This window comes from Vipera ursinii, assembly GCF_947247035.1.
Source record: "Vipera ursinii genome assembly, chromosome: 3".
NCBI classification, from domain to species: Eukaryota; Metazoa; Chordata; class Lepidosauria; order Squamata; family Viperidae; genus Vipera; species Vipera ursinii.
The window spans coordinates 30,268,019-30,293,786 of NC_139516.1; the positions used below are offsets into that span (position 1 = coordinate 30,268,019).

Consider the following 25,768-nt stretch of genomic DNA (forward strand, 5'->3'; position numbering starts at 1 on the left):
ATTAACAACCTGTGTATTCCAAAAATCCACACACACACAAACCAAATTCTAAATTTCACAAGCAACCACCACACTACACACAAGGGGAGCTTTATCCAGACCCTCTTCAAAAGAGCTAAAATACACTGCAGCACCAAGTCATTAAGAAAAGCAGAAGAGGAACACATTTTTGATGTTTTTCTCCTCAATGGCTATCCAAAAAACTTCCTAATATGATACTTGTCATCCAAACGCTGACAAAATACACAGCCAACTACAAAATGGAAATGAGTACTGCCATACATCAAAGGAACATTGGAAATGGCTGCTAGAATACTGCAACCTCTAGGAATAATGATAGCTCACAAACCCATATTTACACTCCAACAGGAGCTATCTAAGGTCAAAGACAAGATACAGATGGAAGACAACAGCAACATAGTATACAAAATCAATTGCAACAATTCTAACCAGATCTATGTTGGACAAACAAGAAGACGATTGAAAACAAGAATTCATGAACATCAAGTAACAGTCAAACAACACGACCCAAAATCCCTGATCTCGAGCCACATCGACAATTAACACCACCAGCTTGATTGGGAAGGAACGAAAATCATTGGCCATGCCAACACTCACCACACATGTGAATTTATTGAAGCCCGGTATTCTAAAAAAGGGGCAATTAACAAGCATATTGATCCATCATACCAACACTTAAAAAACTGGATCATTCGAACGACCGATCAATAATGGAACTGATCAGCTCCTCAGAAATTTAACACAGCACCAAACAAATGGCCAATCATGAGAACAAATGATCACACATGCACATAAGACACATATAAACTAAAGTGGAATAGAACAAAACATTTCAACCGAAGTCCCACTGCTGATGTTACCTAGCCATTCTGAAGCTAAATGGCAAGCTTGGAGAGCAAACCACTGCCAAAATCTAAAATCCGAGCTATAAGTATTTTCTATAAGTTCAAAGCTACACTCTTTAAAGTGCTGAAGAGGAGAACTGAAAACAGGAAGAGAACCATCCAGAACAATGATCTGCCTACAAATATCATAGCATGTGATCCAGATGATCCGTCTGCAGCTAAAGGTTTCGAAATAACTATTTGATCATGTGCTGAAATCTAAGATCTTATTTGAGGAAATAAATAGTAACTACTCAACTAGACTGAGTTTGCTGATTTCTTTGAAATGATCTGAATTTAATTTTATCTTCCTTTGATCTTGCCCTTATCTTTCTCTTTTTGCAATAAATTCCTTTTTATCTAGAGATCCAATTTCATTAATAAGGAAATTCATCATTAAAAATATTCACACCTGCAGGATTACACAAATATAAAGCTACTCTTTGGCCTGTAGACTTGCCACAAAGCCAGCATATTCCACTGTATGCTGGACTGAACTGAGAAAACCTTGGTAGGAGGGCTAAGAACACTCCAGCTGGATAGCAGGGGTGTCAAACTCAAGTTCATTGAGGGCCGCATCAGCATTGTGGTTGCCCTCAAGGGGCCAGGTGGGTATGGCCAGGGTGGGCGTGGCCTACTGGGTGGGCGTGACTAGAGTGCGTATGGCCTGCTGGATGGGTGTGGCCAGCTCTACATCATTCACATCAAGGGTGCCTATGTGGGCCTGGGCAGGAGTGGGACAGATCTGAGGGTCTCTGGCAGAAGGAGGGTCTCTGGGCCAGGGCCAAGGCAGTGGGGGCCATTCCCTCCCTGTTTCCAGAATGGCTTCGCGGGCTACATGAAACCACTTCGCGGGCCGGATCCAGCCCCTGGGCCTTGTGTTCGACATGTCTAAATTAGGGGATATGTGAGGAGGTACTCATGGGAAAAATCCTTTGTGTTGTGTTCCTTCAGATGTAACTTAAATATGTGAAGAAGTCAGAATAACTACAGAGGTAATTGTACAATGAATCAAGACATTCACACATGGTTCTTGGCACCTTCTTACTAAAATAAATGCAAGAGAGTACATGCATAGTACATGCATTGTAATTTTGACAGTATGTGCTCTTTAAAACAACAACTGTAAGCAAATTCTCTTCCAACAAATTAAACAAGAACAGTAAAACAAATGCACTTTTTCAGGAAAGGGCTCCTGCATTGTTTGCAGATAGTAACTGAGCTCTGACCTTCATAACTTGCTTTTGTGATCTTATCCATTTTGATCTTTTTATTGTATTATCTACCATCCTTTATTTTTGTTAAACTTGCATTACAAGCTAGAGAGGTCATCTCTAAGTTCATCTTAACCTAGCAAACACCACTAAATCCAGTAGAACCTCATATTATTTGCATTGTTCGGAATTCACAGTGCACAGTGAATCTTTTGCATTTTGCATTCCTATGATTCCTCAAACTCACCCCAAAGGGACAAAAATGATCTCGCTTACTAGCAAGCCTACTCCGATAGGTGTTTCATAAAATCCTTTTAAAGTAGAACATTCTCATAAAAGTAAGAGAAGTACAGGTGAATTTATGACTATTTTTTTTTCTAAAAAAAAAACCTCACCACCACAAATAAATCAATTGGTAAAATATATAAACACATCAGGGACCAAGAAAAATCAGTGTATTGCCATTGGCACTTCCTTAACATCAGAGTTCCCAACCTTTCCATCTTTGCGGACCGGCAGGGAGGAGAAAGGATATGGGTCTGAGCATGTGAATGGAGTGTGCATGAACATGTTCGCCCACTGCTTGGGCAAGTGGGGATGTGCACATACACACTCACCCACTTCCGCGGCCCGGTTCCAAATGGGTCAAGGCCCGGTAGTGGGCTGTGGCCCAGGGGTTGGGGACCCCTGCTTAACAGGATTCTGTGTCAATCTGTAAGTAATTCCAACTTTCTATTTTTTCAAGATTCTGGCAGTATTGGAAAGGTGAGTGAATGTATTTTCTGCTCAGCTGCACTGAAACCAATGTCAAAGCTAAGTTGTGTTTTGCATTTCCTCACTTGCAAAACAAGCAGCACAACTCCTGACTCCTGAACTTTGCAACTCCTTCCAGGAGTCCAAGCAGCAATAAAATTGAACTCATTTTGTGAGTTTTCACATTTTCTTCAGCAGAGTGTAAACTTGCTTGCAAAGTGCAATCTATTTTTTTTTCCTTTTTGAATAAACCATAATGAAGAAATTGTTGTCATTTCAGGATATTTATTTATTTATTTGTTTTTATATACCGCCCTTCTCCCGAGGGACTCGGGGCGGTGTACAGAGCAACGTATGTATACAGTTAAACAATAGTAAAAAACAAATGAAACCCCAAGAGCTGTCAGGCCAGGCCGGACTGCTGGAACAGGTAAGTTTTTCAGTCGCGCCGGAAGGTGCGAAGGTCGGGGGCCATCCAGATATCGGTAGGCAAGCAGTTCCAGAGGGTTGGCGCACCCACTGAGAATGCCCTCCCCCTGGGGGCCACCAGCCGGCATTCTTTGACCGGTGGCACCCTGAGGAGGCCCTCTCTGTGGGAGCGCACAGGACGGAGGGGTGTTGACGTTGGCAGTAGGTGCTCCCGTAGGTATTCCGGACCCATATGTGTAGCAGTTTAGGGTAGATAAAATTTTCTCTCTCTTTGTTCTCTCAAATGCAAACTACTTCAACCATATTCTGAAAGTTTAGGCAGAGGCTAAGTACTTTAAAGAAAAACATTTCAGGAAATTTCTGAAATCTGAATTATCCAGAAGGATAAAAAAATTAAGCAGGGACTTGAATTACAACCTAAAGAACAGAACACCTTTGTGTATATAATAATGGGAGCCCTCAAATTTCATGTATTCTTGAAAGCCTTTCCAAAAACTGCCACGGGTCTGTAGGTTTTTTTAAATGAGATAATTAGTGAAAAAAGTAAGGTTCTACATTTAGGCAAGAAAAACCAAATGCACAGGTATAGTATAGGTGGTACCTTGCTCAGTAGTAGTAACTGTGAGAGGGATTTTGAAGTCCTAGTGGACAATCACTTAAAATATGAGCCAAAAGTGTGCTGCAGCTACCAAAAAAGCCAAAATAATGTTAAGGTGTATTAACAGAGGGATAGAATCAACATCATGTTAACTGTTAATACCACTCTATAATGCCTTGGTAAGACCACTGTCAATGCTGCAAACATTGACATATTTTTGTACTGACAATATAAGAGACAGCCTGTTACTTTAAATTGCTTCACTTTGGGGGGAAACAGCGGATGTTTTGAGAAGATTAGAAAAGCCCGCGTACAGAATGGGAAATGAAACCTCGTATGTAAAACTAATTGAATAATGTGATTTATGACGTGTAGATAAGGGTGGGGATTGTATGTGTTACAATGGGCTTGGGGGGGAGGAGATCTCAGATTCTGGCATCCCTCCATGAGTGCCGGTGTTTCGTTTCATTATTAAGACTTTTTAGATAAACAATGCCTGCATTTTGTTTGAACAGTCTCATTTATCGGAACCATGACAACCACACTTGGAATACTGTATCCAGTTTTGGTCATCACATTGTAAAAAAGATGTTGAGATTCTAGAAAGAGTGCAGAGAAAAGCAACAAATATGATTAGGGGGCTGGAGGCTTGATGGAATTGAGTATGTCTAGTTTAATGAAGAGAAGGACTAGGGGTGACATGATAGCAGTGTTCCCTGTATCTAAGGGGTTACCATAAAGAAGAAGGGGTCAATCTATTCTCCAAAGCACCTGAAGGCAGGACAAGAAGCAATGGATGGAAACTAATGAAGGAAAGAAGCAGCCTAGAACTAAGGAGAAATTTCCTGACAATTAGAACAATTAATCAGTAGAACAAGTTGCCTCCATAAGTTGTGAATGCTCCAATACTAGAAGTTTTTAAGAAGAGATTGGACAACCATTTGTCTGAAATGGTATAGGGTTTCCTGCCTGAGGAGGGGGTTGGACTGGAAGAACTCCAACTGTTATTCTGTTAGTCATAATTAGACTTAAATTATATCAAGTTATTTTTTGTTTTATTCATTATTGCAAGATTCCTTCCTTTGTCCATCCCTTGTTTGTGTCTTGGAGTAAGTCAAATCCTAGACCTAAACAAAGTTGTACAACGCAGTGATATTCCCTGATCTGTAAAAGCAATCTAAGACTAGGTTTGGTGGTCTGAGGCAGGAAGACGAATGGTGTGTGCATGTCTGCATACATGATCAACTAGATCTGAAATTTATATTTCCTGGGTTATGGCACTACTACTATTGATTGATGTATTCAAATGTACAAAAAGAAAATATCACCTTTCCTGAAAAGCTCTTCAGAACAAATATGCAAAATTATTTTTGAAGGGAATCTAGAGGCTTAGAATTTGGAGCTTCAGTAACTAAACAGAATTGGGAATGGATGCAGTATTCCTTGGATGGGAAATCATTAAGAAATTTCAGGGCTATATAGCCTAAAAGGGTAGATGAAAATACAAACTGTATTGTTGCTAAGTAGCTAACTCTAATTTAAGGATATCTTTCCATATGTCTGGACAGGATATGCTGTACAGTAAATCAAAGTAAATCTCAGCTTTTTCTCAACCTTGGTGACTTACTTCTCAGCTGAGGAATTCTGAGATTTGAAGTCTACATATCTTAAAAGTTGCCAAGGCTGAGAAACACTGAGTTTGAGTTCTTATTACAGACAACAATAAAGTCATATACAGAGACATTTTGCTTTCTCCAGCAAAATTTGCAGCTGGTTTCAGCAGAGATGAGATTAATATGCGGAAAGTTCTCAAATATATTAGTCTGCTCTGGTTTGAATATTGCTGGTTGCTAACTCATCATATTTAGTTTTTCATGCAGCATTATGGAATCATAGAGCTAGAAGGAACCACTTAAATCAATGAGAATTTCTCTGTATGACATATTTGGCAATGTTTTTCTCTTTTATTTGAGGGTAGCTCATTTTGCTAATGATACAGTTATACCATTTAGCAACCGTTCACAATTATGATAGTGATTAAAAAGTAACTTTACAACCAATGGTCACTTTTAAGACCTTTGCAAATCTATAAAGCAAAGAAAAGCTGAAGTAAGATCATAAGCATAATCTCAGTCTCACTTACTGAGTACTTTGCTTAATAACTGAGTTTCTGGTCCCAATTCCTTGTTGCTAAATAAGGATTACTTGTTTATAAATTATAAAAATGAACTAAAATATACTTTTTATCAACTATCCAGGTTATACTTGGAATAGTGGTTGTCTTTTGATTAAATTGATGTTACAAATAGAATAAACCTCTACAGTTGATTATCTATGATAGCAGTATTGTATCTCCTTTTTTCAGCATTTAATCAAAACACAGTTAACTCTAATTTCAAATGGAAGAGACTTCTTTTTCTGAACTTACAGAGGAACTAAATCATATCTGCCCTCTGCTGGGGAGGTAATTTGTAGAAATTAATTGAACACTGGCTACCGGTATATCCATCTTTATCACAGTCAGTTCCTGTCTATGCTGTACTGCTGGGAACAGCTGTCAAGTTGGCCTGAGAAAATGGCTTACTGGAAAGTAGATTCGGAAGATGCTGGGAAGGCCTAAAAATTGGGATCTCATCTTCTCAAGAGGAGGACTTCATTGTTCCAAGATTCCTTACAGTTTAGGAAAGTCTGCATGGGTCAAAACAGTCAATATGCTGGCCATGACTATGTGGTTAAAGGCCTAGCCTTACATATGGAACTCACATTAAAAAAGGCATGACTTTGATTAAAGTCACTGCTGCCATGTTGACCCACAGTCTCCTTCATTGTTTGCATAACTTAAGGTCTTTGATTTATTTAATGCTCCATTGTCTATTTTCATGACAATAATCATCACCCAGTGACATGATTTGGACAGACAGAGCATGACTGGCTCAAAATCATTAGGACAGTTTTGCACCTGAAGGAGAACTAATGCTCACGGCCTTCTAGTTTTTCATCCAGCACTTTAGGCACTATACCAGACTGGCTTTCTAATTAACATATATTAGTACCTAGCATAGGGATGCGGTGGCTCAGTGGGTTAGGACGCTGTCGATCAGAAGGTCGACAGTTTGGCGGGTCGAATCCCGAGTGCCGCGTAACAGAGTAAGTGCCTGTTACTCGTCCCAGCTTCTGCCAACCTAGCAGTTCGAAAGCATGTAAAAAATGCAAGTTTAGGGACCACTATGGTGGGAAGGTAACAGTGTTCCGTGCACCTTTGGCGTCTAGTCATGCAGGCCACATGACCACGGAGATGTCCTCGGACAAGTGCTGGCTCTTCAGCTTTGAAACGGAGATGAGCACCGGCCCCTAGAGTTGGAAACGACTAGCACACATGTGCGGGGGAACCTTTACCTTTACCTTTAATATCTAGTATAGAAAAGTAATAATGTTGATGGAAGGTAATAATTACTTTGAATCAGTCTTCTATTTATAGCACTGTTTTGTACAAATTAAACTTTTGCTTCAATTGGGGTACATAAACTTTGTTGGCAGAACATGGTACTGTATACCACGACTTGTTTAACCAAGCTGATGAAATAAGCTACATATATGCAAGACCACAATGACTAAGTTTACAGAAGGTGCCTTTATCGCAATCAAGCAATCCTTGGTTGGTTCAGTACACATGAACTGCGTTTTCATAGGCAATTTATTATTAATCTCAGTTGTGAAGTTTGGCACAAAGACTGGAAACTACAGTATTACCCAATTCCTTATCATTCTTGAATTCATCCTTTTCTAGTCTGCATAATTTTATGGCTAACCACCCTGATAATTTCCTGCAGTCTGGAGAACTCAAAAGCTGCTGCATCCTAAGCCATTTACTTTCAGGTAAAGGTGACCATACAAAGAACCCAACTAGCTCAATTTTTGCTACATACTGCAATAAAAGCACAAGAAAAGGCAAATCCTTGAAATTGCCATAAACATTCTTATCAAAATTGCAAAAATCTGGACTTTGGTAATTCAAAGTATAACACTAGTCTTGCTCTGTTAAAGTTAAAAAAAGTTATCAGAATGTTATATTTAGCAGGAAACCTTTAGCAGGATGGCTTTATATATATATATATGTATATAGGATTACAAAATTAAACAATTTTAACAATTAAGGCTATCATTATTTAGAACTGGCAGATCTGGTCAGCTAAGATTTGGACAATCATTAGTGAAAGGTGAAGTTCCCCCCCCATCCCGTCCAATCGTGTAAGGTGGTACCTGTTTATCTACTCACACTTGCATTCTTTTGAGCTACTGGGTGGTCAGAAGCAGAGGTGGGGAAGCGAGCCTCTTGGATCTAGATAAACCTGGGCCGTCAGCGGCTGACAAGCTCAGCGTCTTCAACCACACAGTCATTGCCCTGGTCTCCCCATCATTACTTGGCAGCAAATAGACGGAAAACGATCTTTTTGCCACCTAACGGTCGTCCGGATTACCGTGGCTGTACGGCAGCGGCCCTCGATGTAGTACCAATACAAAAGCAAACGTAAACAACGTAACTGCGCTATGACGTTAGCAAAAGAAGGTGTTTTTCTCCTCCCCTCCCAGGCCCTGCACACACCGCGGTCTTCGACCCTCTTCCACTTCGCCCAGCCCAGGGGTAGGCAACCTCGGCTCTTTTATGACTCATGGACTTCAACTCCCAGAATTCCTGAGTCAGCAGAGCTGACTCAGGAATTCTGGGAGTTGAAGTCCATGAGTCATAAAAGAGCCGAGGTTGCCTACCCCTGGCCCAGCCTGAGCAGCGCCTTCTTCCTCTGCACGAGCATTCGATGACCCCGCCCACATCGTGCCGCAGACGGGGATTGGTGGACGGGGGTCTTGGGGATTTGCAAAACTAGGCGAGTCTATTTAAAGCCTGTTTTTGGCGCCGCTTGCTTTTCTTTGCCCATCCGGAAGGCTGCCTTTTTCTCCCTTCTCTTTTGCACTGTAAAAGCACCAAAATGTCCGACAAGCTGCCGTACAAAGTTGGTAAGTAGTTAATTCTCCTTATTCTTTCTTCTTCGTGCCACAAGCGGTTCCCAGACGAGGCCTGGTAGAGGCAGTTCTGTTTCCTTTCTGAACACAGTATAGAGGTTTATTGCAACACCCCCCCCCCCAAAAAAAAACCCTAAGCACTGGCTAAGGACTCGGATTTTTCTCGGAAACGTTTAGCAAAGGAACACGCGGTGCCTTTTCTTTCTTCTGGGCCTTAGGCTCTTTGAAACTGAAAGAGGAGCTCTTTTATACACCTTAAAAGGATCTTGAAAGGGTGATACATTATGCTTTCTTCCCGGGGAGGATTTAAATGCAACCGATTGCCCTTAACTGAAAATTGATCTGAAAATTAAAGGGGAGATCCTCGCTAGTTCTGCCTGTATAAGGTTGGAAGGCTTATGGGCTTTTTTTCTGCAGTCAAAATGGATTTCAGATTGACTACTAGATCGTTTTTTATGCAATATCTGAGCAAACGCCATGTGGCTCTGGAGGGAAAAAGGGGCTTTGGGAAGTGTAGTACTTCTTACTGCTCACCAGCAGGACGATATTGGAGACTTTTCATTGAAATTACTACATTTCCCGTCATGCTTCTGGTGACCATGCTGTAAAGGAACCGCTGCCTTCTGGCTCCCAAATCCATTCACGATGCATAGTAATTATTTTTACAAAAGAAAAGGCTGTTGCTTGAAATTCAATCCGGAATAAGAAATATCTTTTTTAAAAGAAACGTTGTTTCTCCAGCTGCATAGAATTAAATGTTATACAGAATCAAGACTTATTAACTTTTCACATTCTAAAATGTGATTATAATGGAAGCATTTGTGGGCAAGCATAAGATAAAGGTTCTACTTACAAATTTTAGAATCAGAGTGTCTATGGAGATTTTCAATCATGGCTGTTGTCCCTAAGGTTTAGAATCCGAGCTTTTTTCACTATTGCAATATTATTTTTCTGAATTTTAGACCCTCTGCTGAGGACCTTAAGCATTCAATACACAATGTAAGAATACCTTAATGAAGTACAGTAATTGGAGATTTGCCATTCCTTTTAAGAGATCAGAATTAGAAAGTGCAATTATGTAAATATATATATACTGGACAATGTGGGAAAATCTTTAGGCCAGCTCCACCAGTGTATTGAATTGTAACTTCCATAAGTCTCAGCCTTTGAACATCCACAGAATATCATATTTGATAAAGCTAATTTGAACTTCTGTGTCTGAGTGCATACAAATCAGTGTTGTCAATTCCAAAAGGTTATTTTGTATCAGAAGATCCTGATATTTCCTAAGGCAATTTAGATATCTTAACAAAAGACTCGACTCTGTTCGTTGTGTAAAACTCTTCTTTCTCTCCTTCTGTCCTTTCAACATATAACTTCTCTGAAGTCAGACGTGTATGTACACGCAATCACCTAAGTTTTGTTCTAGGGTAAAGTTGACTAAAGTCAATTATTTATTACATGCTTTGCATCAGCCTTTTTTTTTGCTTCTCTGTCATTTCAACATTTTATATTCTTTGCTTGGAGCAATATCTGTTCCCTCTCTTGGGTTTATTTCCAGTTAAACATCTGTGATTCAACTGAATAGGTCTCCAGTCTTAGGATATTTGTGTTCTCTTTTGTGTTTGAATCCTTCAAATGGCCACTATTAGAAGTCTCTTAACAGTAAAGTACTGCAAATTCCAACATTATTTAGATTAATGGATATTAGTGAAGCTTGCAAGAGGATCACAAAAGATTTTAACATTGCCAACTGCTGTTATAAGGTGTTTTTTTATTTAAAAAATTGCAAATGGCATTAAATGTACCTGTATGTCAGCTGTTCTTGCTCTTCCTCTTTACAAGACTTGTACAGTGTTTCTCAACTATGCAACTTTAAAACATAGACTTCAACTTTCAGAATTCCCCAACCAACACTGTATTTTCTTGGTATATGACTCTTGTTGTTGCTTCTTGTTTAGATTTTTATTCACCATTTTCAGATAATTCAAGGCAGCAAACATCAGTGTTCCTTTAATTTTTCCCAATGTTGTGATGATTTGTGTTGAGAGTGGCTGGCCGAAAGTTACCAGTCAGTTTTTTATGCCTAAAGTGTGATTAGATTTCACTGTCTCCTAGTTTCTGGGCCAACATCTTAAGCACTGATGTAGTATACAAAATTTTTATAACCATCTTTATGATTTCATTTTTGCTAAATCTAAGTAAACTGATGGCTCCTCATGAATGTTCTTTTCATTAGGATATAAAAGTGATTTGCTGCTTTCGTAATCCAAGTAATCTAGAAATCCTGAAGCAAGGTGGCAGAAAAGAAATCTTTGCACATTTCCATTGCTTTTGTTATAATTTGTCTGTTGAAATATTAGAAGTTTAGGAATTGATGAAATCAACTTGAGCCATGGTACTTTAGGGAAAAATACATTGAGAAGGATATCCTAATTGTCTTTCTGAGTCTGGACAAATATGTATCAAGGACAATATTGTTTTTTTTAATAATAGAGAGGCAGAGGTTCTGAACACTGTTGTTTTATCTTTTGAAGATGGGAGTTATTGCTCTAGAAAGAAGATTCCTACATTTTTTTTAAAAAAATGGTTGATCTAATATAGACCCAAGTGCTATCAAGTCATAACAATTAATAAATGACAGTTATATAGAGTTTGTTTGATAATTCTGGTGGTGGGGAATTCCCCTCTAGTTCTTGAAAGGCTGATGAATGACCTTAGTATTTTTTTAACTCAGCTACTCTATGAAATACTTGCACATTGACAGTTATTCTAAGAGCACTTAAATTCAAAGACTTTAAATTCTTGAAGATTATAATTCCTTCTTGTCAATTTTTTTTCCATTCAGTTGTGTCCAATTCTCTCATACTGCCTGGACAAGATGCTCTCTGGTTTTCTTGGCAAGGTTTTCCAGAAGTGTTTTGCCATTGCCTCATTCCTAGGGCTCAGAGGGATTGCCTGGCCCTAGGTCATTCAGCTTATTTTGTAGCTAACACAAAACTACAGCTCACAATCTCCTAATTTCTAACTTGATGCCTACTACCTCAAATTGGTGCTCTCGTCAATAGCATTCGTTTAAACATTAAATTAGCATTTACTTTAGCACATGAGATTCCTGTTTCCTTTCTTAACATTTTATTCTGGAAGTTTGGAAAAGGTTGGACCATAGTTTTATGAATGCTGTATGTAAATTTCTATTATTTCCTTAACCGGCAGCTGACATCAGCCTTGCTGAATGGGGACGCAAGGCTCTGGACATTGCTGAAAATGAGATGCCTGGGTTGATGAAGATGCGTGAGATGTACAGTCCCACAAAACCACTGAAAGGAGCTCGAATTGCTGGTTGCTTACACATGACTGTGCAGACTGCAGTTCTTATTGAGACTCTGATAGCTCTGGGGGCAGAGGTAAAGCTGCATTTGGGTTAAGCTGCGCTCACCTGAATGGTTGTGATATATTAGGATGACACCAGATGGGCTATGTATGGCTATTTAATACTGTCAATTGATAGAAGTAGTTAAAAACAACACAGTATTGGGAACATTTAATTGTTTACTTATATTTATCTCAAAACTGTGGGGACTACAGTATTTCTCCAGACCACACTGAACATTTCACTACATGATAGTTATAGTTTACACTAGTGTTTCCATTCTAATCTTGTAAAGATGCTACAGTTACAGTGTGTTTGCATGAACCTAGTCATTGTGGTTTGTAAATAATTGATTTTGGCATATCATGTGCAAACTCAATTATGTTTTATTCTATAAAGCATGGTTGATAAAATTATGGCTTAGTGCTTCATAGTAATTATAGCTGGTTAGGCATGATGTACTGATGGCTGTAGATGACTCTGCATCCTATTTGTATTCTGGCACTAATGAAAAGGATTATATCCTTTTATATCCACATGCTATAGTGTGATTTCTTTGCATCTTTAAACCCAACAGTTATGACCTAATATTGTGCATGGATCCAGACTATTATTTGCTTATCTGAAAATATGGTTGGAATACTAATCCCCTGCACGCAAATTAGTTTGAACAGCAACTTCCTTAATCCTGGATTGATACTGCTCAGTTTTGCAAAGCTGTAATTTGTTGAATAAGTGCAATGGGTTGTTTTTTTTGTGCCAAACTATAAAGCTGAAATGAGTTTGCAGCAGAACCAAAGAAACAATGGCATTCTTTAAAACAGTATCTGACCTACCTACAAACTAGCCATCTATAAGGTTTCATTATAATGTAATGATTAAATTGTTACAAAAAAAGAGCTATCAAATTTTGACTGATGCTAGAAAAAAATACCTAAGTAGGCAGTCACTTCAAGATCCATTAACTTTTTGATTTTCAGTTACTGAGTTTTGGAAAGCTTTTAGTTTAACCTGGTACAAAGTTTCGAACTCTGACTGAGCTTTCACTGGGAAATAATTGATCTCCTGATTTTTCAAACTATGCTTTTAAAGCATTCCTTGTCCCATCAAATTCTGTGAAAGTAGTAAACTTTGGGGATTGCTTTATTCTAAATAGCGTAGTTATTAAATATAGTGCTGATGGCATTTTGAATTATTTTTCAGGTCCAGTGGTCCAGTTGCAATATTTTTTCCACACAAGATCATGCTGCTGCAGCTATTGCCAAGACTGGAATTCCTGGTAATGCTTTGCATTGTTAACAGTTATGCTCTGACCTTTTTTAGTCTTATGAGTGTGAAGTAAAATAGGGGAGAAGAGGACAAAAATGGGGTTTCTTAGGAAGAAAGTTATTCTGTGCTATCAGGGTAACCTTTTTCCTAGTGAATAAAAGACTAGAATGTTGCTTTATCATTAATAAAAAACTAAATGAAAATAAAAATCTGGTACTGTGGAAGACTTTAATCAGAAAGCTTTTGATCTTGAAATAGGCAGATATGTGATCTTGATGATTCGGTACTATTTGTATCACACTGGATTCAGTATTTTTAAAAAAGGTTACATTTCCTTTTTCAAAATATTGAATCCAGTATAATGAATCTTCTCACTTCTAAGTGATCTCAATGCAGAGAAGACGCCTACAGCTCACCGTATATTGTTGCTTTGCTTGTTATAGACTAGTGAATCTTAAGTTATTTCATAATATTTAAGAATATCTTTGACTTTGAAAATTTAGATTTCTCATTTGTCAATAAAATTTCTTTGCAAATTATGGAGCCTGATGTAGGTTTTAGAGTAATATTTGTGAGAAATGAAGTGTGTCATAGCTTCTAATCAGTGTTACAACTGCTTTGCTTGTAATATAGAAGAGCCGTGCCTCATTTATTCATGGCAGAGAGATGCCTCTCAAATCCAGGATATGGCTTAGTTTTGTAGTAACATGGGATAATAGATCTGATGATTAAACAGTTTGAAATTTAACATCAGTGACTATTTTTGTGTCTGTAATGAGAAACAAAAGGGGTTCATCATTTTATTGGCTTAATCCTGACTAACAAGGATTATGCTTCATTTCCATGAAAATAAGTAGGACTAAAGCCTCACTTATTGGCTTGGATCCAGCTTATTATATATTGCATAGGCAATGGAAAGGTAAAGGTTCCCCCGCACATGCGTGCTAGTCGTTTCCAACTCTAGGGGCCGGTGCTCATCTCTGTTTCAAAGCCGAAGAGCCAGCACTTGTCCGAGGACGTCTCCGTGGTCATGTGGTCGGCATGACTAGACGCCAAAGGCGCACGGAACACTTACCTTCCCACCGTAGTGGTCCCTATTTTTCTACTTGCATTTTTACGTGCTTTCGAACTGCTAGGTTGGCAGAGGCTGGGACGAGTAACAGGCGCTCACTCTGTTATGCGGCACTCGGGATTCGATCCGCCAAACTGCCGACCTTCTGATTGACAAGCTCAGCGTCTTAACCCACTGAACCACCGCGTCCCTTAATGGAAGGGTATCCCTTGCAATATATCCTTAAGTGCATGATCTACATAGGGAATAATATCTTGGAATTGGAGAAAGTTAAAGAAAAAAGAGAAACAACAGAGCAAAACATGTATGAACAATACAGTATATTCTTACTTGCACTGTAACCTGCAAAATAATAATACATAATTTGTAGGTCACCCAATTCTCAATTGCTCTGAGCAGCTCACACCAATGAAAAAGGATTAGTGATTCTGAAATAGATGTTTCTGGAGTATATGGAAGAGAGCAATACAGGATCACTCTTTTCTTAGTTAATTAAAAAAGCAGACAGCTTAACTTCTTTGTTTTATGCTACTGTAAGATGGTTAACAGACCCTTTATAGGTCAGATGCATTCTTGGAAGTAAAGATAACACTGAAGAAAGGCTCTTCGTATTTCATTTACAAAATGTTTACATATTTAAATCTTTTTTTACAAAATCATAGAGCCACATTTATCCTTAAAACACTTAGAAGGCAACTATGTTTATTATGTAGCTAATTCCTCTGGGGGGATACACTGACATGTATTTTGAAGAATGAATACATTGATTAGCAATTAGATTGGAGGAAGGAAATTGAAAATTGTGGGATTTTGATAGCTCTTTATTAAAAAAAACACCTGTTAAGTATATATTAGCTTGAGAGCAAGGAAATGTGAGTAATCTGCTTCTCTTCCTCTCTTCACATTTGCTCACAAATGCACTTTTCCCATCATCTGTTGATATTCCCCAGCCAGCAGGACTTGCTGACAATTCTGGGAATTTCAACATTTTAAGAGTAACCAGTTTAAAGAAGGCTGATCTAGCCATTAATCTTTACTTTGAGCTAAATAAAGCTAAGTTACTCTGCAAAAGTGTTCTTGCCTTTTCACAGATACCTTTGTAGTATTTACATTTACACTGCATTTTTTTTGCCTTTCTCTACTGAAAGGCTTATAGGTCAGTGCCTTAGGTTATATGAGAAACAGATGAGCTCTGATCCCAATCTTAATATGGGGATAATTAGTTTTCTACACAGAATATGTTTTACTGACTCAAGGAAAATGTTTATATTAGGATAGCATTTCCTGTTCTTAAGCTCTGAAACTTAACTCAATTGGTTATAACAGCACTGCTGGAGAAATTATGAGCCATATGATTTATGCTTGATTTGGATCTAGTGTATGCCTGGAAAGGAGAAACAGATGAAGAATATATATGGTGTATTGAACAGACCGTGTACTTCAAGGATGGACAACCTCTGAACATGATTCTTGATGATGGTGGAGACCTCACCAGCTTGGTTCACACTAAATATCCTCAGCTCCTGAAAGGTAATTTCTAGTCTTCCAAAACACTGAGAATTCTCTAATATATTGTACATTCAAAATCACTGGGGAAGTAGTAATAGTTTCATTTTTAAAGGGATGGCAGGGTAGGCAAAACTCATGGTCACCCAAAACAGTGCATCTTACTGTACTTGTATGGCAAGTATGTTGTAATTTAATTTAATTTTAATTTAATAACATTTATATACCGCCCTTCTCCCTGAGGACTCAGGGCGGTTCACAGGGCAGAATAAAATAGCAAATACAAACATTAAAAAAGATTAAACAATTGCCCTAGTTAAAAACAGTGGAAATACAGTGCTAAAAACCCCAAGAAAAATTAAAAGACCAAAGATAGAACAACCCCAGCAATCCCCATCAGGCTAGGCCAGCTTGTACAAACAGAAATGTCTTAAGATCGCGACGAAAGGAGCGAAGATCGGGCGCCATCCGGAGCTCTACCGGTAGCTGATTCCACAGCTCCGGAGCGCCCACAGAGAAGGATCTCCCCCTGGGGGCCACCAATCGACATTCTCTGATCGGTGGCACCCTGAGGAGGCCCTCTCTGTGGGAACGCACAGGGCGCAGGGAGCTTGATGCCGGCAGCAGATGTTCCCTGAGGTACTCCGGCCCCATGCCATGGAGTGCTTTGAACACCGTTACCAGTACCTTGAATCTCACCCGGAAGACAACCGGCAACCAATGCAGCTCACGGAGCAGAGGCGTAACGTGGGAGTATCGGGAGACTCCCAACACCACTCTCGCGGCTGCATTCTGTACCAGTTGGAGCTTCCGGGTGGTCCTCAAGGGCAACCCCATGTAGAGAGCATTGCAGTAGTCCAGACGAGAGGACACGAGCGCATGAGTGACCGTGCATAGATCATCCCGGCTAAGATAGGGCCGCAACTGACGCACCAGGCGAACCTGTGCGAAGGCCCCCCTAGTCACAGCTCCTATATGGTCTTCCAAGGTGAGCCGTGAATCTAGGAGGACCCCCAAGTTGCGAGCCCTATCTACGGGGGGTAATAGTTCACCCCCCATAGCCAGAGGTGGAATGTCCGAGTAAACCCGGGATGAAGGTATGCAAAGCCACTCAGTCTTGTCGGGGTTGAGCTGGAGTCTGTTCCTCCCCATCCAGACCCGAACCGCCTCCAGGCAACGGGACATCACGTTGAGGGCATCACTGGGGTGGTTTGGGGTCGAAAAGAAAAGTTGGGTATCATCAGCATACTGATGATACCCAACTCCAAAGCCACGAATGATCTCACCCAGCGGCTTCATGTAGATGTTGAACAGGAGAGGCGAGAGGACCGACCCCTGAGGAACTCCACAAATGAGAGACCTCGCGGTCGACCTCTGCCCCCCTGCCAACACCGACTGCGAACGTCCCAAGAGATAGGAGGAGAACCACTGTAAAACTGTGCCTCCCACTCCCAATCCCCTGAGACGCCGCAGCAAGATACCATGGTCGATGGTATCGAAAGCCGCCGAGAGGTCTAATAGGACTAGGACAGAGGAATGCCCCCTGTCCCGAGCCCTCCAGAGATCATTCACCAGCGCGACAAGCCCCAATTGATTTAGCATTTAGTAAAGGAGGATTTATTTGCATTAAACCTTTCCCCCCAGTAATGCTCTGCAATCTTCACCTTCAGTAATGCAGAATGACAAACCTTAAATGTGGAGATTGATTTGGACTCTTTTCCCAAGTTGCCCCCTTATTCTCATTTAGTGCACAAACTAAATGGAAGGCATCAGGTTACCCAGCCTTTATTACCCTTCACACAAGGGGAACATTGAACAGTTTGGGGTATTATGGATATATGCTTTTGTGTAACATGTCCCTGCATTTTTACTTTATATTAACAAAAAATATTTAAAAAAGGAAATAAAAACCCCTCCTTTGGTAAATATCTGAATTTTCCTGAGATGCTGGATAGATCTACTTAAGTATTCATACTCTATAAATGAGATGTACATTTTAATTCTGAGGCCTTTTAAAGTTGTTATGATTGTTCCATTTTTAAAAACAACTGACCTATATGGTAGCATGGTTACCATGAATGTGAAATTCCATAAGTTTTAAATTAAATTGATTTTATAGATAAGAGTCATTTTCTGTTCCTTTCTCTATATAATTTTCTTAGTATTTAGAGTGCTATGCTCAGACTTCTTTGCAGCTGCAGTAACAATGTAGCTTCAACTTTAGAATGTATTAGACCAGTGGTCCTCAACCCCCATGCTGCTGGGCTGTTTGAAACCAGGCCGCAGAAGTGGCAGGTGAGCATGTGCGCATCCCCATTTGCATGAGCAGTGGGGACGCATGCACACATGCTCCATTTGCACAAGTGGCAGGCGTGCATGCTCCCTGCTCATACAAATGGAGCTGTACACACACACTGGCTACTTGCACAGAACCATCCCTCCCCCCACCTAGTCTGGAAAGCTAGAAATTTTGGGGAACTCTGTATTAGACAACCCTGTTGGGTCATAATTTCTTAGTGGGCAAAAAAGCAGTGTGAGTGGGAGTAATTTCCTATTTCCTGCCAGCTTCCTCACTGAGTTTCCTTATGGAAAGCTGGCAGGGTCCATCAGAAATCTGCCCAGCAGGCAGGTAAGTGGCTGATACTGATAGCCGAGGATGTGAGGGATTGTGAGACTGGCTGGGAAACTGTCATGTTGAAACCCCTTGAGAACTGAAGAAGCTTCTCTTAGAATAGAAGTGAAACATTTTCAAAGTGAAAGAAAAAAACAACAAAATCCAGTTGTCTTTTAGAAAAAACACTTTTGGGATAAACATGACCTGGATGATTGAGAATCTCCATAGACATTCTGTCATGGTGAAAATGAAGACCATGTGATCGCACTGAAGCAGCCACAACTTTCTCAAATTTCATTCCTTTGGGAGTTATGGTTCCTGGTTTTTGGACACGTTCTGTAAGCTATCCATTTGAGGCACAAATACTGTTGTCCTGCGATACAGCATTTCACCTAGTTAAAAATCCTGATAATGACAGTTTTTGTAGTATATAGAACTTTTTTGTATTAATTAATGTATTGTTGCCAGATGTATACAGTAGTAAGAAGAAATGTCATATATTTATTGCTTATAGACTGAATATGTTCCACAGTTGCAACAAATATCCAAAGAACACTTTGGAACATAGTCAAACCAAAAAACCAATACTATCCTTTTAATTTCAAAGATCCCCTTGAAAGTTTTTCCCTGTTTTTCAATCCTTTAAATCTTAAATTGTTCAGGAATATCCAAGGTTCTGTTGTTATGAGTTAAATGATAAAGTGGAAAATTTAAGAAAAGACAGAAAATGTTTCGGTGGTTGCTCTGCTGTGTTACTATGACATTTCCTTGGACTGTATGTACTAGATTAGGAATTTAGATAGAATATATAAAACGGCAATAAAACCCTGGAACTTGAGGAGGAGAATTTTGAACATGGCTGCCAAAATAATGTTGTTGTTTTTAAATTGCTCAGAAGAATGTGTGCACTTCTCTGATGGCACAATGTGGTTCTGCCTCATCATGTTTTGTTGCTTGAAAGGCACATTAACTTGGTAGTTAATGCAGTGTTTCTGGCTTCCTGTTCACATCTTCCCTATTCATTTTTGTTTAGCTTTGCATTCTGTTTTTCCAATAAACAAATGGCATTCAAGTTAATTAATACAAAACAGTAAAGAAATTAATCCCACAAATGAAAATCTTGTACAATGGATGAGAAAGTGCCCAGACCTATCTTCTTTAGCTAAGCAGCTAAAGCTTGCTTACACATCAAAACCAACCTAAATAAAAATAATGTCACCTTCCAGAGAGAAAGATAAAATAATCAGTGCTTTTGATTTTTACATAATTAATTTCTCTTAATTGAATTTTGAAGACATGTAGAAACAGCTTAGTACTATAATGCCTTTATCCCGTCAATAAATAGGTATTCACTTATAACTGAAACTGCCTGTCAAGAACAGAATTGTCTTTCAGGATAAAAACTCAAAGCTTTATCATCAACATCTACAGATAGTCTTTGACTTATACTATAATTGAGCTCAAAATTATTGTTGTAAATTGTGATCATTAAGAAGGTTACCATATGACTATGCCTGGTTTTATGACCCTTTTTGAACTGGTTGTTAAGCAAACACCACAATTGTTAAACCTATTTTATGTAATGGGCTATTTTTGCAAGAAACTGGAAGTAAACATCGGCAACAGGCCAAATGGTTCATGGTCATGTAAGCATGGGACAGTGCAAATAACCATATAGGTGAGCTGGTTGCCAAAAACCCAAAATGAGATCATTATTTATTTATTTATTTATTTTATTATATTTGTATACCGCCCTTCTCCCGAAGGACTCAGGGCGGTGAACAGGGCACATATAAAAAATACAGAATACATGAATTAAAAAGGATTAAATAGTAGCCCAGCTAAAACAATCAATAACAATATAAAATCCCCATTAAAACCCCAACATATCCCCCATCAGGCCAGGCCGGCTTGTTCAAATAGATGGGTCTTCAGACCGCGTCGGAAGGAGTGAAGGTCAGGTGCCATCCGGAGCTCGACCGGCAGCTGATTCCATAAAGCCGGAGCGCCCACAGAGAAGGCCCTCCCCCTGGGGGCCACCAGCCGACATTCTCTGACCGGAGGCACCCTGAGGAGGCCCTCTCTGTGGGAACGCACAGGGCAGAGGGAAGTTGACGCCGGCAGCAGGTGGTCCCCGAGGTACTCTGGACCCATGCCATGTAGGGCCTTAAAAACCATTACCAGAACCTTGAATCTCACCCGGAAGACAACTGGTAACCAATGCAGCTCGCGGAGCAAAGGTGTAACATGGGAGTACTGGGAGACTCCCAAGACAACTCTCGCGGCTGCATTCTGTACCAGCTGGAGCCTCCGAGTGGTCTTCAAGGGAAGCCCCATGTAGAGAGCATTGCAGTAGTCCAGACGAGAGGTCACGAGCGCATGAGATCATGTGGCCAGAGGAGGGTAGGGCCATAATAACTAATACCAAGCTGACAGGAATAGCCAACACTCCAGAGGACAGGCTTAAGATACAGAAGGATCTTAACAGACTTGAACATTGGGTACATTTACCAAAATGAAATTCAATGGTGAAAAAAGTAAGGTTGTACATTTAGACAAAAAAATCCAAATCCACAGGTATAGTATAGGTGGTACCTTGCTCAATAGTAGCAACTGTGAGAGGGATCTCGGAGTCCTAGTAGACAATCACTTAAATATGAGCCAGCAGTGTGCTGCAGCTGTCCAAAAATCCAACACAGTGCTAGGCTGCATTAACAGGGATAGAATCAAGATCACATGACGTGTTAATACCACTTTACAATGCCTTGGTAAGGCCACACTTGGAATACTGCATCCAGTTTTGGTCATCATGATGTAATGTCTAGTTTAATGAGAAGGACGAAGGATGACATGATAGCAGTGTTCCAATACCTCGGGTTGCTACAAAGAAGAGAGTCAAGCTATTCTCAAAAGCACCTGAGGGCAGAACAAGAAGCAATGGATGGAAACTAATCAGAGAGAAGCAACCTAGAACTAAGGAGAAATTTCCTGACAGTTAGAACAATTAATCAGTGGAACAACCTGCCTCCAGAAGCTGTGAATGCTCCAACATGGAAGTTTTAAAGAAGAGACTGGACAGCCATTTGTCTGAAATGGTACAGGGTTTCCTGCGTGAGTAGGGGGTTGGACTAGATGACTTCCAAGATCCCTTCCAACTATTATTATAAAGCTTTTATTCATAAAACATGAAACTCAGTCAACTGAACACTCAAATTGACTGGCACTAATGGTTGACATGGGTTGCTGCCAGCATCCTAGGTATCAGCCAGGTATCTCCTTAAAATGTAAGCTGTTCCGAGTAGCGCAGTTTTTTGTAGCTTTGCTGGAGTTATTGCAGGAAGCTGCAATTTCTTGATGTATTTTGCAACGTTTTTGGACATAGTTCCCAGTGCCTTGATGACAATGGGTATCACTGTTACACGTTTCATCCATAATCACGCAGTTTCGATGGCCAAGTCGCGGTATTTCGTATTTTTTCCCAGTTCTTTTTCTTCAACTCTGGCATCTCCTGGTACAGCGATATCAATCAACTGTACGCTTTGGTTCTCTATGACTGCAATATCTGGCGTGTTGTGTTCCAAATGGCGATCTGTCTGTATTCGGAAGTCCCACAAGATCTTCACCCTCTCATTCTCAACAACTTTTTCCACCCTATGTTCCCACGACTTTTCGGGCACAGGCAAGTCGTATTTTTTACACAATGCCCAGTGGATTAGTTTAGCAACTCACTCATGTCTAGCTTTGTAATCAGTTTGTGCGATTTTGCTGCACTCATATATTAAATGTGAAACAGTTTCAACTTTGTTGTTGCAAAGTTGGCAATTTGGATTGTCAGTAAATTTTTGCATCTTTGTTTTCATGGCATTAGTTTGTAGTGCTTGTTCTTGAGCAGCCAGTATTGAGCCTTACGTTTCTGTCTTGATGGTTCCCATCTTAAGCCATGCCCATGTCAAGTTGTTATCACATTTTCCTTCAATGTTTTTCAAATGCTGTCCATGCAAAGCTTTGGTTTTCCATCTATTTAATCTCTCATCCAGCCATTTTTCCTTATATTCTGCCTTTGTTTCTGTTATTTTTATAATGCTCTCTGTTTTTATAGCCTGCAGCAATTTTTCTGTACTTTGATTTACATAGTCATTCAAACTTTGCTTTTATTATTATTATTATTATTATTATTATTATTATTATTATTATTATTTCTTCAAATTCAGGTTACAAGTTGCTTTTGAGAGTGTATTGTAACTTTGAGTGATCATTAAGCAACAGGTTAAAAGTCAAGTAGTTCCAGCATAATACAATTCCACAGTTTCCACCTAATTAGCAAACTGCATATATAAATGTATTGCATTTAATAAGGATGGATAATAGATACCATAAATATTGGAAAAACAAGAATTAATCTACAAGTTAATCTACAAAGGTGAAGAAGGCTATTTTCCAGTGCAGTAATGATGCAGGTTAAGCCTCTAATATCCTGTTCATTATTTTTTAACAGCAGACAATGATAAGGAAGCAAACCAAGACCTTCCAATATTGGTTCTTATAGTGCAAAAATCCTGCTGGTTTAACAGGTCCATCAATATTGCCGGCCTGGACTGAGGGATTGGGGTTTTAAATTTCATAATTTAATTTATTTTGTTTGGGGCTAAATTTAATTTAATCTTTTTTTAACTTTTGTATGTTATATTTTAATTGCCCTGTACACCGCCCTGAGTCCCTCGGGAGAAGAGCGGTATATAAATCTAATAAATAAATAAATAAATATTACCCAGACATTATTCCATCATGCAACGTTATATAATTAGTTTCTAGGCTCGTGTACCTTTGGACATTTTGTAACCATTTAAGCAAAAATGAGAGCAATTTTCAGTCAGTGCTGCCCTTGACATTTTGGTGATATGGAAGGGGTTAAACAAAATAGGCAGGTTCAAGACTAACTGTAATTTAAATGACAGTTAATTAAACATAAATCAACAAAGTGCAATTAATATGGTCACTTATGTATGATATATATTAAAGGTAAAGGTTCCCCCGCACATGCGTGCTAGTCGTTTCCAACTCTAGGGGCCGGTGCTCATCTCCGTTTCAAAGCTGAAGAGCCAGCACTTGTCCGAGGACGCCTCCATGGTCATGTGACCAGCATGACTAGATGCCAAAGGCGCACAGAACGCTGTTACCTTCCCACTGTAGTGGTCCCTTTTTTTCTACTTGCATTTTTACGTGCTTTCGAACTGCTAGGTTGGCAGAAGCTGGGACGAGTAACAGGCACTCACTCTGCTACGCGGCACTCGGGATTCGACCTGCCAAACTGCCGACCATCTGATCGACAAGCTCAGCGTCCTAACCCATTGAGCCACCGCGCCCCTGTGTGTGTGTGTGTGTGTGTGTACACATACATACATATCGTTATGTAGAAACCAAAATTGTAGAAGCTGTCATGGACACAGGAGAAGGTAGAATTACTAGTAGATAGGTTCTGTGAGATTTCTTAAGCTGTAATGGTAGGTTATAAATTTTAATACATAAAATTGCAAATGCAACAGTGGTTTATTAAAATTACACACTAAAAGAATAATTAGTAATTGAGATATAAAGTTATGCAAACAAAGTTTTGTAAAATGCCCACTAGAGGGAGGCCATGCACTTTCTACTCTATCAAGCTATTGTCGACCTAGACCAGGAGGAGGTAACCTCGGCTCTTTTATGACTCATGGACTTCAACTCCCAGAATTCCTGAGTCAGCTGACTCAGGAATTCTGGGAGTTGAAGTCCATGAGTCATAAAAGAGCCGAGGTTGCCCACCCCTGACCTAGACCTAGTCATTCTTTCTTAATATTAACAAACAGTATGTTGCAAAGACTATTTACTCATGAGTTATATTTCAGGCAAGATACAGGGCAGAATTGTCTATTGTACATCCAGAAGTAATTAGTGTTCACCTTTTTTATCTTTCCATTTTTCTAATGATAAGTGCAAATGGGGATATATTTGGTTATCTCTTGCCTCATTCTTCTAAAGATTTATAATTTGCATCCAATGTGAGGTATTTGTGATCTTTTTTTCTATTGCTTTTCTACTAATGTAGCATAGATGAAAAGCCAATGTCATGGTATTTTCCTGAATATGAACAGGCATAAATATTGATTTCTAATTTTATTTCAACAATATAACATGTACAGGACACATTTAATATTATTCTCCGAGAGAGATACACATACAAGAAAGTAAAACAATTTTTGAGGGAGACTGGGTGGATTTAATACAGTTAATTGGTAACCACTTCCATTTGGACTTTGATCAGAAGATAGACTTATTCTGGAGACTGAATCTATTATATTTAATTTCACAACAATTGATAAGAGATGGTATTAAGAAACAAACATGGATATTTGATCCAGGACGAACTATTTATAGCTTTTGGGATGATTTAGATAAGATGCCCCCTTCATGGATTACTGCCTTGTCGTGGCGAAGGGGCTTGCGTAATTCAATGAAGCTATGAGCTATGCCGTGCAGGGCCACCCAAGACGGAAAGGTCATAGCAGAGAGTTCTGACAAAACGTGATCCACTGGAGAAGGAAATGGCAAACCACTCCAGTATCTTTGCCATGAAAACCCTATGGACAGTACCAAAAGGCAAAACGATATGACGCTGGAAGATGAGCCCCTCAGGTCGGAAGGCGTCCAATATGCTACTGGGGAAGAGCAGAGGGCTAGTACTAGTAGCGCCAGAAAGAATGAAGCGACTGGGCCAAAGCCGAAAGGACGCTCAGCTGTGGATATGTCTGGTGGTGAAAGGAAAGTCCGATGCTGTAAAGATTTTTTCTCCATAGGAACCTGGAATGTAAGATCCATGAATCAAGGCAAGCTGGACGTGGTCAAACAAGAGATGACAAGACTGAACATCGACATCTTAGGTATCAGCGAACTAAAATGGACAGGAATGGGTGAATTTAATTCAGATGACCATCAGGTATACTACTGCGGGCAAGAATCCCTCAGAAGAAATGGAGTAG

The 25,768-nt window shown here is 39.6% G+C and overlaps 2 protein-coding genes across 2 annotated transcripts in view; both read left to right on the forward strand.

Moving 5' to 3' along the window:
* PIGU (phosphatidylinositol glycan anchor biosynthesis class U) overlaps nucleotides 1-25,768 on the forward strand; it is a gene marked incomplete at its 5' end in the record, with an annotated part of 662,778 nt that overhangs the window by 128,889 nt on the left and 508,121 nt on the right. The gene's annotated exons all lie outside the window — the stretch shown is intronic.
* AHCY (adenosylhomocysteinase) overlaps nucleotides 8,715-25,768 on the forward strand; it is a 47,567-nt gene continuing 30,513 nt past the window's right edge. Inside the window, exons 1-4 of the mRNA XM_083358246.1 lie at nucleotides 8,715-8,912; nucleotides 12,135-12,325; nucleotides 13,495-13,570; nucleotides 16,010-16,162. Of these exons, the coding sequence (XP_083214372.1) occupies nucleotides 8,885-8,912; nucleotides 12,135-12,325; nucleotides 13,495-13,570; nucleotides 16,010-16,162 (448 nt within the window). The 5' untranslated portion in view covers nucleotides 8,715-8,884. The remainder of the gene's footprint in view (nucleotides 8,913-12,134; nucleotides 12,326-13,494; nucleotides 13,571-16,009; nucleotides 16,163-25,768) is intronic.